General features: G+C 41.0%; 2 protein-coding genes across 4 annotated transcripts; both read right to left on the reverse strand.

The window, feature by feature from the left end:
* Positions 1–10: 10 nt before the first annotated feature.
* Positions 11–1387, reverse strand: LOC120288588 (adenylyl-sulfate kinase, chloroplastic-like). 3 transcript variants are annotated; one of them, XR_005546689.1, is made up of 5 exons: positions 1169–1387; positions 968–1086; positions 748–888; positions 621–667; positions 11–409 (listed from the first exon to the last, which is right to left on the reverse strand). XR_005546689.1 is itself a non-coding variant. In XM_039302662.1 (5 exons), exons 2-5 carry the CDS (start codon positions 1004–1006, stop codon positions 311–313), a joined length of 270 nt encoding a protein of 89 aa, XP_039158596.1. In that variant the 5' UTR covers positions 1007–1086; positions 1169–1387; the 3' UTR covers positions 11–310. The 3 variants fall into 3 exon arrangements, 2 of the variants coding, with proteins under 2 accessions (XP_039158596.1, XP_039158595.1); XM_039302662.1 differs by having other exon boundaries at positions 804–888; XM_039302661.1 differs by lacking the exon at positions 1169–1387 and having other exon boundaries at positions 804–888; positions 968–1141.
* A 5343-nt stretch (positions 1388–6730) lies between these two features.
* On the reverse strand, positions 6731–9455 carry LOC104418443 (BTB/POZ domain-containing protein At3g49900). Its single transcript, XM_010029792.3, has 4 exons — positions 9174–9455; positions 8960–9026; positions 7857–8387; positions 6731–7724 (listed from the first exon to the last, which is right to left on the reverse strand). Exons 1-4 carry the CDS (start codon positions 9314–9316, stop codon positions 6972–6974), a joined length of 1494 nt encoding a protein of 497 aa, XP_010028094.2. The 5' UTR covers positions 9317–9455; the 3' UTR covers positions 6731–6971.
* Positions 9456–14382: the final 4927 nt, after the last annotated feature.

Genomic DNA, 14382 nt, shown 5'->3' on the forward strand with positions numbered 1-14382 from the left:
AACACTAGAGTGAAACAGGAAATGAACTGATTTTCTTCCACGCTAAAAGGAGAATTTTCCAATTAGCAGACCGCACAGCTTTTACATGACTGCCCTAGGTGTGATGCATCTGACTATTGTAAACTATGTCAAAGTCGGGATAACTATGTCGCTCATTTGATCGAAACAGTTATTACAATTTTGTGTTACATTTTGGTTATACATAATCAGGGGCATTAACCCAGAAAGGGTGCCTTTTTCATTTCCTTTTGTCTTTGATGGGAAGTGATTTGTTTTCCCTCAATTTGCAATATATGTATCGGTAGACCTTTCAGGCCTCTAGGTATCCTCTCTCTTCCAAGTACAGAATGACTTCTTCAGCCAATTCACGAGGAGAGCCGCAGTCCAGTCCCTTATGTCGGAGCACTATCTGCAACACATGGACATGCTTTAAACCATCTTCAGATAATTACTACTGATTATTATATCTCCTACCGGTGGCTAATGAGGCTTTCTGAGATCCAAAAGGAGAGCTTCTAACCTTGAGATGGTTCATTTTTGTGGTTCGAGTATTCTGTGTGAAAGAGTTAACATTTCTTGATATTCAATGGCCTTTCCTAGTTGGATAGGAATAAACGCACCTCAGCATCCAGCGGTGGTTCGTAAGGATCGTCTATGCCTGTAAAGCCTGCAAAGTCATATGTTGCACAAGCTATATCTGGTTAACCTCTGAGCCAGGACCCGGAATCGCAGTTCATAAAAACAAACCTTGGATCATGAGAAAGCAGCCGACAGCAGCGATGCGCCCAAACTCCGAACTTTACCTTTGATCTTTCCAGCTCTTGCTAGTCTGTAGAGGCCCTTAGGGTCTCTTGCCTCACAAATTTGGAGCGGAACATCCATGAACACCTGTTGCAAATCTCAATATGCTTTTCAAGAAATCCATCCTCTTTTGAAATAGATTGGAATCGCGGAGTAACGAGCATACCTCAATGAATCCTCCTTTAAGCAAGAGTGCACGGCACATGGCGCGGTCCTTTCTGTAAGGAGAGATTAAACAAGCAACGCATATGATCCCGGCATCTGCGAAGAGCTTCGCCACCTCACCTAGAAGTTGCGACAATACAAAGTTCATTGTTTGTCAACTAACGACCTCCCTGTCCAAAGGATGAACCAGCAAATCTCTCACCTATCCTTTGGATATTCTCTTCTCGATCATTTGCAGTAAAACTAACCCTCGCTATTTAGGCCATGTCAAACATTGTCGCCGTCGAGAATGTAGGTCAGCTTTCCTCTCAAATGTAGGCCACGACTTAAGGCGCATGCCAAGGTGCTCTTTCCTATAATTGAGGCCAAGCCAGATTTTAAGTATATGCTGCAACAAAATCTTAAAGAGCTCTTGCTTCTCCAAAATATGACTGTCTGAAACAGACAAACTAGCCATTTGAGATTATTGATGTACAATAGTTGCTCCCCAGCCAATGGACGACGCCGTCTTAAATTTGCTTTAAGCGCCGTCAAAAGGCTTTCTTAGCGGAGACGACGTCTTTTCTTTTGTTCTTACGTAAGATCTTAGGAAGAGAACACAAGATGTGAAACCTTATGAACGTCCAAAAAAGCACGTCAACTTCTACTCTCTTAGGACAAATGGAAATTAACGAATACTCAGGAAAACTAAGCTGGCGATCTGAACCGAAAAGTTCGATTTTTTATGTACTATTTCTCCACTTTCTGCCCTAGGAAGAATAAAATTCATTAAAACAGTATGGACGTAATGGAAATCCACGAAATTCCTATTTGCAGCACTAGATAGATCGATCGAGTTCGACAGCACTATCAAAGCAAGTTGAACCCAGCATGACTGGATCAAGTTATGGAGATTTACGAACTTTTGCCGCAAACCCACGATGAAAAGATTGCTTCTTAGTACGCAAGAGATCTGACTGTAAAGAGGGGTACGTGTCAGGTGAGAAGGAAATTCAACCCAGTTAAACCGTTTGATGAACAAATCGTAGTGAACCTGAACCGCTGAGCCCGGTGATCCATATCACGCAACCTTTCTGCTTCAGTAGTTCTTGCCTAGCAAGTTTGTCAACCGGACATTCGTGCCACTTGATGTTCGTCGAGTTTCGAACGGTCTCTACAATTTTACCTGATCGGAAAGCCAGTCAAAATATTGCTTAAACAAACTAATAAAGTGGAATATATAAGCCGCACCAAGATCAACGTTAGGTTGGGAGCAGATATTGGCAATTCCGAAAGCAGAAGGACGTGCCTTCTAGCATTTCTCAATTGAAATTCACAAATCTAACCTTCTTGATCATAGGCACAAGTGATTTCTTTGTCCTCCACCGCCTTGATAGGCTCCAAAAGTCTTGGCCGATCGTCATGATCGCCAAAAGTGAGGCTGAAATCGAGGGTCTCTTTGTGGTTTGAAATTAGAGCAAAGAGGTAGAGTTCTGTGGAGGACCATGTTGGGGTTTTACGGAACATATATATATATGCTAAATAAACATGAACACGGCGGAAGTAAAGATAAAATTCTACTACACATGTATCTTCAAAGATATTGTTCGTGCGTTTTAATAAAAAATTAGAATATCAAAATGGGTTATATGGATTACCTCTCAAAGCGCTCTCAAAGCGCGTTTTAAACGACTTGATTCAGATGTTCTTCAGCTCAAGCCCCACAAACATTGGGCCTCTAGTTTAGATACACCATTAACGCACCTCGAATGAAAAAGAGCTCATAGGTAATCGCCACTATAATTGTGCTAACAATCTCGTGGAGACAATTCTCTGCATGTGGTTAGCAACCGTTTGCTAACCATGTAGTTCTCTCTCTCTTTTTCTCTCTTTCTTACTTAATCCCCTCACCCTCTCTCTACTCTCTATATATAATGTCCTAGTGAAGTCAACATTTAACTTCCTCTAGAAACTGGTCTTTAACCTCTCAAAGAAGTTATTGACTACTTCTTCTAGAAACTAGTCTTTAACTTCTCAAATAAGTTATTAACTTTTTTCACCATAAGCTAATCTATAACTTCTCAAATAAGTTATTGACTACTTCCTTTAGAAGCTGGGTGAGCAAGAGAATAGCTCTCATGAGTGCGCTGTGTCCAATCGAGTGAATTTGTTATGATGTGTGAATCTCTAAGTTCATTACTAAACTGGTAGTAAGATTTATACTAACACATTAGTACTCCCAAGAGAATTGATTGTCCTGATCAATCTCTAGGTCCTACAAGCCACGATTGACATCTCGCAATATGTTATAACTACCCAGATAGTGTGAATACTTTAAGAATGTAATAAACCTATCAGCTTTAATTACAGTGTAATTCAATTCATCTATCTTACTATGTCCCGATTGAACAAAAACCATAAAATATTTGTCAAGTTACCAATTCGATCATATGCACAAACCTAATTGACCGAAGATTTCAATGTACAATTAGATTACATAAGACATCATTATTATACCTTACATGTAATAAGGAGATAGATTCCATGTTGCGCACATGCGTAACTCATATGTGAACAAGCTATGACCATCAGGTATAGAGACGGATTAATGAGCCGCCAATATGTGTACTCATAAACCATAGCCGTCTAACATACAAGTCAACAATGTGCCTCAAGTCTAAGGATTATTTACACAAGACTAAAGCATAAACGATTACTCATTGACCTCGCTAAAAGCTTCCATGTTGCCAATCGTTTTGTGTGTGTCACATTCATTGAACGTGTCTATTACAAGTACCTGTGTTCTAACTCGAGCATCATAATACTCAATAACTCGTGACTTGTCATTACCTTAAGCATCAAATACTTAATGATGAAGCTAAGAACACATTGGTCTCAATAGGATCATTGATATCCACTCAATGATTCATTGACTAAGAACGATTTAAAGATTTAGTCTAACTGTGAACCCGTCACACTTATTCTTAACATCTCAAGAATAAGTCTAGTCACAACTGATCTTATGGAATCATTCATATAGATAATTGGACGAATAAATAAATACGTCTTCACCATTAATTTGACAACACAACTGAAATCCCTAACATGTAACTATTACATTGTTACTTTAGGGCATATAACTAACAGACAAGATGTTGGTTGTTGAAGTTGGTAGCCAAAGGATGCGGAGGATGGTGGTGAGAATTAGCCGTTCGTTAGGAGGAGGCCTTCGTGTACTCAGTGCTCCAAGCGATAACCGAGCTGCGGCAATTCAAGGTGGTGCCAGCACGGAGGAAGGGACTTAGTCCCATAATGGTTTTTCTACATATGTTTTCCTTTAATATTTTTTAAATTTACTAAATACTTAATTTGTTATGGTCAAAAAGTGAGTTATGTGGTTGGATTTGGGTTAGTCCTGAATTAGATTGGGCATGCGGTATCTAAATTGTAGGAAGAAGTGTTAAAAAGTCATAAACCTTTTGCATTTGTGCCAATTTAGTCATAAACCTTTTTTTGTGCTAATTTAGTTCTAAACATTTTTATGTTGTGTCAATTCAGTTATTTTTAGCTAATTTTGGCCGGATTTTGTTGGTGACACTAGCTAGCTAACATGGCATGATCGGAGCGCGTGAACAATTTGTAATAATTTTTTAATATTTTTAATTTTTTAATATTTGTTTTTTAAATTTTTTAATTTTTCTTTTTTCTTTCTCCTTCTCCTTCCTCCGCTAAGACCTAGCGACTAGTCGGAGGCGATGGTGGCGAGGTCGAGGTCGAGGTCGAGGTCGACCTTGCTAGCCACCTCGCCGGGCCGCGAGGGGCCTCACCCATGGTCGGCGAGGCTCGCCCGCCGACGCTGCCATGGGCGATGCTCGACCCTCGCTAAATCCGATGAGGGCGAGCCTCATTGCCCAGGCCTCGAGGGTGGGCGAGGCTCACCCTCGCCGGCCATGGGCGAGGCTTGACCCTCGCCAGATTTGACGAGGGTGAGCCTCGTTGCCTAGCGCAAGGCCACCCTTACGGTCACTGGCGAGGTGGCCGACCAAGTTGACCTTGCGCCCATCGCTAAGGTCCGGCGACCGATTGAAGGAAGGAGGAGGAGAAGGAAAAAATAAAAATAAAAAGAAAAAAAATTCAAAAAAATTAAAATATTATTAAAAGTTGTTTACATTAGCGCCGATTAGGTCACGTCAGCCAGCTAGTGTCCAATTAGCAAAATCCAGCCAAAATTGACCAGAAAATGACTAAATCGGCACAATGTAAAAATGTTTAGGATTATATTGGCACTAAAAATGTTTATGACTAAATTAGCACAAATACAAAAGGTTTAGCATTTTTCTAACACTTCTCCCTTAAATTGTATGGAAACTATAAATGAGTCAATGTGAGTTAAATTGATGAATTTGGATTGAAACTATTTATAACCCATCCATTTGCCACCTCTGATATGCATTATGTAGTACATTTTTAGAATTCACTCGGTGCGATTTTAGCTTCAATTCTCACCTCTCCATCTTTATTTAAGTATTCATCAATTTTTTAGAATAGCGGAGACTCCATTGGGATTAAGAGTCTCCACTTTAGTCTTGATAGGAGGAAGTTAAAATTTGATGCGATGACATGTCCAAAGTTAAAAACAAGTAGATTATCTCTTACAAATCCAGAGATACGATGTTGTGTGTTAGTTAATTGAGCATATAAAAAGGCATGAGATGTTCGGTAATGTACAAGACCAACTAGAAATACTAAAAGCATCCTTATAGCCCGGTAGTCCTTTCTCATTCAATGAACTTACTATCGTTTACTTTCCACTTGCCTTATTAACCCACAAACACGCAACACGCATTTTTCATTTTCAAGATGTGTCCTAAACTGACGGTCCTACATTCAGTTGTTGCTAGGCCTTTTCCCACCCACTACTAAAATTACCCAACAAAATATCTGCTGGTTCCCACTTTCAGTGGAAATAACAATGTCTATTGGAGCATTAAATGATTAATTTCTTATTAGCTTAAGGCTTATGGGACATCAAGGAGAAAAGAAATGCGGCCTCAACAGAAAGTGAACCCTTTCTCGCAAAGCAACTACAAAAAATTGTAAGCGCTCTCCATATCCAACAAGAACTCCCGAAACGCTATTCAAGAATCATTGGAGCAAAGATCGCAAAAAAAGGGCATGGGATATACTACAAGAGAAGTTCCAAGACACAACAAAGGTACACTTGTTTTTTTTTTTTTTTTTTTTAAGGTACACTTGTTAGACTCCCATCTCTTAGAAGAGAACTCGAAAATGTTATATGAGAGATTATGAAACCATGCAACGATACTTTGGTAGATGAAAAGATTAAGTAAGTTGAATGAGGGACTGTGGAGATAATATCATTGACTAGAGGTTTATAGAAAAAAATATTGGTGACATTCACCAAAAAAACCCAATCCTATTGTCACCTCTATTGAAGAATCTAAAGATTTAAAAACCATCCCAATGAGTGAATTATTTAGCTCTCTAAGGACGTATGAAAAAAACTAATGATACAAGATAAAAATAAATTGAAAGTGCCCCTCATGCTAAAATAAATATACGATCCCATAAATCTAAAAAAGATGGAAAAAGGTCGGGGAAAAATGAAAGAGGAGGAACCTCTCCAGACTAAAATTATCCACCTTGCACTCTTCACAAGAAAACAAATCACTTGGAGAATTATGACCACGTAGGAAAAAGGCAGTTGCTCGATATCAAATCATCGAGCTAATTATACCAGAAAGACAAAGAAAATACAGAAAAATGATGAGTAGTGACTAGGAAAAGGGAATACAATGATAAAAAGGTGAACTGGAAAAATTAAAGAGACCAAACACCCAAGTTTTTTAGGGTAAAGAAATGACCAATTGTTTTCTCCGACCAAAAAAAAAAAAAGGAAAAGAAATGACCAAACGTTTGCCCAAAATGCTACATCTAACCCAGTGTCGTATTTTATCCACATTCAAAGCTTTTACAAGTCCCATCCGACCAAAATTAATCCGTATTCAAACGGCAGCTCTTCCTCTTTCTACCACCCTAGTAACATCTCTCCCCACATTACCTACTGCAAATTTGCTCCCTGTCGCAGGTTTGGAATCGCTCGACACTCCAAACGCGTGCTTCAATCCGCTGATCAGCCTCTGCCGAATGCTCTTGGGACCGCCCGGGATTCCTCTCTCCTCCGGCCACTCCGAGCCTCCTCCTGGTCCTACCGCCGCCTCACCTCGAGCGCTGAACCTGCAGCTAACCGACGAGACCGACCCTCGGTCTCCTCTCTCGATCTTGCCGCTCTCTGCCGCCGTTGTGTAGTGGAAGCTAGCCGATCGAGCCGAGTCGATCACCGCGGCGCCGCTCCTCTGCCTCTCGGTGGTGGACTCGCGAAGGATCCGCCTCATCCCGGTGAGCTCCCTCTCGAGGTTCTGGATCCGCGAGTTGGTGGCGTCCATCGCGGCCTTCAACTGCCCCGCCTGGCGGACGGCGGCGTCTCGCTGGAGGATCGCACCGAGCGTGGCGGCGGCGGCGGAGGAGTCCCCGTCCTTGCTCTGGCGCCTCTTGCGCTGCGGCTGGTGGCGGTCGCAGGCACGGACGACGTGCAGCCGGGTGCTCAGCTGCTCAACGAGCATGGCGCGGATGATGAAGCGCAGCGGCATCCGAGGGTTTTGGACGGCGTGGAGGAGGAGGTCCGGCGAGAGCTTGGTGCAGTCGACGGTGTTGCATATCTGGTCCTTGCGTTCCTCCGTAATTTTCCGACCGTGTTCCTGCAAATATATTAAAGGAAGACAAAATACCATAAGAAAATCTATAACCATGGCAGAAAAATGAGTATCACGTTCATTATTGATAAAAATGTCAAAAAATTAATCAATCGGAAATATATTGATAAGATTTACCTTAAGATACACATCGACCATTCTATATAGCAAGTCATGACTGGTCAAACGACCGTGCATCGAGTCAACCATAACTTGAAAATCCTCGACCCCTACGGTTACGACGTCGTCAAAGCACGCGACGGACCCGTCTCCCGCGCTCTCGCCGTCTTCCATCAGACCATAGGCCTCGACGCATCGGCTGACGAGGCACGCCGCCGTCTCCGCCTCGGGCAACAGACCCAAGCACGAGCGGAACAGAATCGAGGCGTACTCCCGGTTCTCGCCGACGTACTGACGGAAGTAGGTCTCCGCGACGAGCCTCAGGTCGTCGGCCCCGTCGCCGCCGTCGCCCGCCGTCATCTCCAGCGCCGCCGCCGCGGTGGAGAGCTCCGCCACGTTGAACGGCGTCACCACAACGTGGGCCCCGCAGCAGAAGTCGGCCACCAGGCGGAACGTGGCCGCCGTTATCTTCAACGGCGGGGAGAGGGTGAGCTCGGAGACGCCCGCGAGGTGCCGCTTGAGGTAGGCGCTCCTTGACGTGAGGGAGACCTACCAGCGAAACAACAGTATCGTACAATAACGATCCTCCCCTCCGTTAAATTATTCATACCATTTTTAACCCAAGATTATAAAAATAATGCGAAATCATTAATTGCTAATAAATGAGAAGTACATGTCCTATTTTTAGGTTTCAGTAAGACTGGAACCCTAGCCTATAATTTGTCTTTTCAACCGTATATAAAATCAAATCAAATGGAAAAGCAAAAAAAAATTGAAAATCAATAAAATTTTGCACCAATCACTGCCCTCGATGAGACATATCGCAGGAACACAGGACAAATGTTTTGAAACAAATTTATGAATATTTTCGACATCCGTGAAATCAACCAATGAGAAGAGAGCACCAATCCCATGGTTTCATGTCCTCCACTTCCAACCTAGATAGAACTCAAAACTTCAAAATCAACCTCCATCTCCCTCTCTCTCTCTCTCTCTCTCTCTCTCTGGCTTTATCAGATTCCATATAATAATTTACTTTTGTTTCATACGATTATGTTCATGCAGCGTGAGAGGCTGAGAGCTAGGCGAGAACGAACGAGTCAAAAAGAATGAGCGCAAACCTTGTGGAGGTGAAAACATGTCCCTTGAACTCTTATCACGACGTCCGGCCTGCAAGATTTCACTGACCTGACAATTTCCAAAACATCAAAGTTTTAGAGAGAAACCCACAGTCAAATGCAGATTCTTCCCATCCAAGTACTCTTCAAACCATGAATTTCTTGTATGGAAACGAAACTGTATTTAAAAAGGGAATCGGAAAACGAAAATAATTACCACATTTCCGCGGGAGGAGAGGAGAGAGAAGGTGGAGAACTGGCGGAGGAGTTCTCTTCTTCGTAGCCTTCCTCCTCATAAATGGTGTCCACGACCCCAAGCTCGTTCCAGTTCTTCTTCTTCTTCCTCGTGCCCGATTCCATGATATGATTCTCTTCCTCTTGGGGGCCTTCTCTTCTTCAGATAACGCACGGCTTTCCAAGGGGTGCGAATGCCATTTGGGTTTTTTTCTTGGGGAGGAGGAGGAGAGGGAGAGATGGGGAGAGATGGAGGAATTCGATTCTCTTAGTGCTGATGAGGGCGTTACTGAATTGGTAAGAGAATTTATTGCATGCATGTGATGGCTCATAAATGCCACACTTAACTCCCTCTCTTCTCTCCCCCTTCAATAACCCCTCCCCCCCTCTCTTTCTCAATTCATGCACTTTCCTTGAATTTGAATTGAATTGCACGCCTCGGATTCTGATAAGAATTTCCCTTTCTCGGATGATTATGAGAAAATGGCTTGATTGATTTTAGGCTTTGCCAGTTGCATTGTTAGAGATTCGGGAGAACATATGCCATAAGGCAAGAAATTAGGCCGTTGTCTAATTGCCTTCTCCCTATTTTGTGAGTGATTATGCCATGAGTCGTGTTAACGAGTTTTTTATGGGCTTTCATTAGACATATTAACACTCCGTTCGTTTCGCGTAAAATGTTTTCCGGATTTTCCGACGTTCGTTTCATGGAAAATGAATTCCTTTCTAGGAAAAATATTTTTCATGAAAGGAAAAAAGTCATCTAAATTTTATGGGAAAATGTTTTTCATTTTTGAAAAGTGGAAAACATTTTCCTCACTTGATCTCTCTTATCTCACACCTCTACAAATCCTCTTTTATTTTTTTTTTTTTAATTTTTTTTTTTTCTTTTTTAATTCAAATTATTTTTAATTTACTTTTCTTTTTATTTCTTTTCTTTTTCTTGTATTTGTTTCCCATCTTCTTCTTTCTTGATTAATCGTCAGTTGTCACTAGGTGAGCCTCAAGTTCATTGATCTCAAGCTCGCGCTCGTCGATTTTGCGAGCCTCAAGCTTGACGCTTGCGCTCACTAATTTAGGGAGCGGAAAATATTTTCCTTACCGAACACAAGAAAATATTTTATGAAGCATTTTCAGGTTTTAGCCGAACATCAGAGAATATTGTCATTTTTTTGGAAAATGACTTCTATGAAAATATTTTTCGGAAATGACCAATTTTCCACAAAAAACGAACGGATCCTAAATTTGAAATGATTCATTTTTTTCAATTCCTCTAATCGTTGCTCAACTAATGCTCTAAAGAGAAATCCACATTGGTGTTTTTTTTTTGCCTCTTTTGACTTATTTTAAGCAAAATGTCATTACAAAAATTCATGTCTTTGTGCATTTTAGAGTGCATCTATTTGTGTTTCTATCTAAAAATTGTTCTAAGGAACAAAAATAGAAAAAATTATTTATATTCTATGGAACAATTTTTTACCATAAAAATGCATTTAGTAAACTTATTCCGGGAATAAAAAAAGAACTGAAACACATTTGGTAAACTTGTGTTCTTTTTTATGTTTCTTTTAATTTTTAATTTTTTTTTTTTTTTTCTTTTTTTTTCTTTTTTTTTCTTTTGGCCAATCACCGGCCTCGGCCATGGCCGGCGATCAGCCAATGAGGGCCGGCGGCCTCGCCCGGCCACGGTGAGGCTCGCCGGATCAGGCGAGCCCGAGCCACCGCCGCCTAGCGTTGGCCGGCGAGGCCGAGCTCACCGGTGGCCGGGCTAGCCAGCTCACCAGATCTCGGTGAGGCAAAGCATCGCCGTTGGTGGGGAACCTCGGCCTCACCGGATTTGGGCAAGCCCGAGCTCGCCCAGCCAAGGCGAGGCCAAGCCTCGCCGAGCCAAAGAACGCTGGCCTTGCCGGTAAACGCCGACCTCGCCGGGGGCCGGCGACGCTCCAACAAGGTCGCTAGCCCTCAATGGCGTCGCCGGTCATGGCCGAGGTCGGCGATCGGCCAAAGAAAAAAGAAGAAGAAAAAAAAAAGAGAAGAAAAAAATAGGAAAAAGAAAATTTGTTCTTAAAAATTATTCCGAAACAAGTTTTTTTTTTTTTTTTTTTTAATTTCTTATTTATGTTCCAAATGTGTTCTTGGGAACAAAAAAAAAAATAGATTTGAAACAAAAACGCAAACAAACGCATTTCTGTTCTTTTTTGTTTTCGGAAATAAAAAAAAAAAAAACAGAATTTTTGTTAATGAACACAAACATGCATGCCCTTAAACTGTCTTCACCACCTTTAACCTAAACTCATTCGTCGTATCCGTACATCAAAATGATGCAATAATACTCTTCAGCAAAAGGCTTCATATATTCTTACTATGGGGGCACTGTATAATGCCAATGTAGTGCATATGACTTTTACGAAATAAAAAACGTATTCTCATCTTTTTCTTTTTAGAGAAATCTCTATTTTATCCTCAATTACTATAAAGAACAAAAATTTGTTAAAGCTTGGCAAGCATAGCCACATTAATATAACTAAATAAGATATTTCAAGAGAGAGAATAAAAAAAATTAAATGGAAAGGGAAAAGGACCCAATAACATAAAGGTAAAACGACAAAATTGGTTATGCCTATTTATATTTAAAAAATTAATTGATGTAAAAATTGATTGATTGACACAAATTTCCAAAAATTATAAAAGGAAAAGACATCTCCAACTCATACACAGAAATGATTCACTGAAATTTAAGGTGATATTTTAAGTGCTTTTTTTATTGATCAATCGTTTTTTGGCATTAATGAATTGTCTAAAAGTACAAAATGATTATCCAATTTTGTATTTGACCTTTTCGTTATTAAGGCAAGGGAAAATTTCAAAAAAAGATCCGAAGTACCCTTATTTTCTCAAATAAGGATTTGAAGTGGACTTTGTTTCAAATAAGGACCTGAAGTGGCCTTACTTGTTTCAAATAAAAGCCAAAGTTGTTTTGGTTGTTTCAAGTAATGACCTAAAGTGGCTTTGGTTATTTCAAATAAGGGCCTAATCTCGTCGGTCGCTAGTTGGCTAAATTTTTTACCAATCAAGGGCATTTTTTTTTCCTTTTTTCTCTTTTTTTTTTTTTTTCTTTTTTTTTTCTCTTTTCTTCGTTTTTCTTTTCTTGGCGTCAACTAGCGACTGCCGATAAAGGTCAATGAGAGCTCGACGACCCTTGTCGGCCGCTAGGAAGGGCCAACAAGGGCTTAGCAACCCAGCCGATAGCTGGTAAGGGCTGGTGAGGGCTTGCAAGCACTCGCCGATAGCGAATGAGGGCCTACAAGCCCTCGTCGACCACAGTCGAAGTCCTTGCCTAGGGTTGGTGAGGGCCAACCTCGCGGATGGCTATGAGTGGTGGCCTCCCTCTAAGCAAGGGTCACCTCACCCAAGCAAGGTCGTCCCTTGCCTGTGGCTAGTAGCCCTCCGTGGGCATCGGCGATGGCCAATCGGCCACCAATGAAAAGGAAGAAGAATACTCAAAAAAAAAAAGGAAGAAAAAAGGAAAAATGACAAATGATGAAAATACCCTTGATCTCTAGAAAGTCAAGCCCTTATTTGAAATGAACATAGCCATTTCAGGCTTTTATTTGATATAGACATAATCACTTCAAGTCTTTATTTGAAACAATATTTACTTCAAGCCTTTATTTGATAAAGTGATAACACTTCAGGTTCTTATTTAAAATAAGGTCTACTTTGCACCCTTATTTGAGAAAATAAGGGCAATTTAGGTCCCTTTTTGGAATTTTCTCTTAAGGCAATTTCCTTTTTACTTAATTGTTTTTCTTTTTCTATAATAAATTAATAGTTCCATTAACATACTCATCAAATGTTAACAATTTTAACTATATGTTATTATTGATATTTATTTTTTGATATTAATAACTAGGCCAATTTATTTTTCTCCATTTTCTTATTTTTTTTTTATAAAAAAATGGTAAAAAGAAAAAGGGATAAGTGTTCCAGAAGTCCTAAAATTTGTCACGAAAGTGCATTTCAATCCTAAAACTTGCAAAAAGTACATTTCAATCCTACAACTTGTCAAAATGTTCAAACGAGTCCTAAAATCGACGCCATCTAATTTCTTAATGGAAAAAGCTGACGTGGCCCCGCGTGGCTTTTTTAATTGTTTCTCTCTCCTCCGCTACGAATAGTTAAAAACAAAAAAAAGCCACGCATGCAGAACGACGTCGTCTCTTCCTTTCTTCTTCACCACGATGTCGTCTCCTCCTTTATCCTTCCCCACGACGCCATCTCCTCCTTTCTCCTTCGCCACGATGTTGTCTCCTCCTTTCTCCTTCACCACAACATCGTCTCCCCCTCCGTTTATATGTCTTCTTCACCGTCGTGTTCTCCCTCCCCTCTCCATCTCTACGTATTCTTTCGCTTTCCGAGTATCCCCTAAGCCCCAAATCGAACTCGTCCGAACCCTAAGCCCCAAATCGAACTCGTCCGAACCCTAAGCCCCAAATTGAATTCATCCATACCCTAAGCCTAAATCGAATTCATCCGAACCCTAAGCCCCAAATTTGATGATTTGCGGTTCTCTTGCGATTTGGGTCCTCATCGAACTCGAGTTCGAAGCTCATCGTGAGTTCGTGTTCTTTCCTTCCTTTGACGATTGCAAGTTCGTGTGAAGACCTCTTTGCGGGAGTTTGGAAATCTCAGCGGTGAAGCGATTGGCGTCGAGGACGACGACAGGGTCAGCGAAGATGATGGCGACTCCTCCTCACGCAAGTATCACTCTCTGCATTATAACATTTGGGTATTTCATGGTAATGCTACGATTTTTTTTGTTTTGCAAAAGCGCTTTAATCTCTGCATTATGTAAAACGATGTCAGTTAGCGTCCTCAATTCTTCATTATTTGGAGTTTAGAGAGCTCGAGTTTGACACACATCAACTTTATGTTCTCTTCTTTGATGATTGCGAGTTCGTGCAAAGATATGTCTTGTGGGCATCTCGGCGTCTCAACGGCGGAGCGAGCAGCATCAGGGACGGCGATGGTGACTCCTCATGCAAGTATCACTCTCTATATTATAGCATTTGGGTATGTCATAGTAATATTACCATTTTTTTTATTTTGTTTTGCAAAGGTGTTTTACTCTCTACATCATAGCAGCGTTTTACTCTCTGCGTTATGGTTGTTTTGCATTTTCCAATTATTGC

Source organism: Eucalyptus grandis, chromosome 9 (genome assembly GCF_016545825.1).
Source record: "Eucalyptus grandis isolate ANBG69807.140 chromosome 9, ASM1654582v1, whole genome shotgun sequence".
Classification (NCBI taxonomy): Eukaryota; Viridiplantae; Streptophyta; class Magnoliopsida; order Myrtales; family Myrtaceae; genus Eucalyptus; species Eucalyptus grandis.

Coding starts and splice junctions, on each gene's coding strand:
- LOC120288588 (XM_039302661.1), bottom strand. CDS start 1,114: ATGAACTTTGTATTGTCGCAACTTCTAGGTGAGGTGGCGAAGCTCTTC. Junction 889..967: donor TTAAAGGAGGATTCATTGAG/GTATGCTCGTTA, acceptor GATTTGCAACAG/GTGTTCATGGATGTTCCGCT. Junction 410..620: donor AACCACCGCTGGATGCTGAG/GTGCGTTTATTC, acceptor CATGTGTTGCAG/ATAGTGCTCCGACATAAGGG.
- LOC104418443 (XM_010029792.3), bottom strand. CDS start 9,316: ATGGAATCGGGCACGAGGAAGAAGAAGAAGAACTGGAACGAGCTTGGG. Junction 8,388..8,959: donor CATGTTTTCACCTCCACAAG/GTTTGCGCTCAT, acceptor TTTCGCTGGTAG/GTCTCCCTCACGTCAAGGAG. Junction 7,725..7,856: donor TGGTCGATGTGTATCTTAAG/GTAAATCTTATC, acceptor ATATATTTGCAG/GAACACGGTCGGAAAATTAC.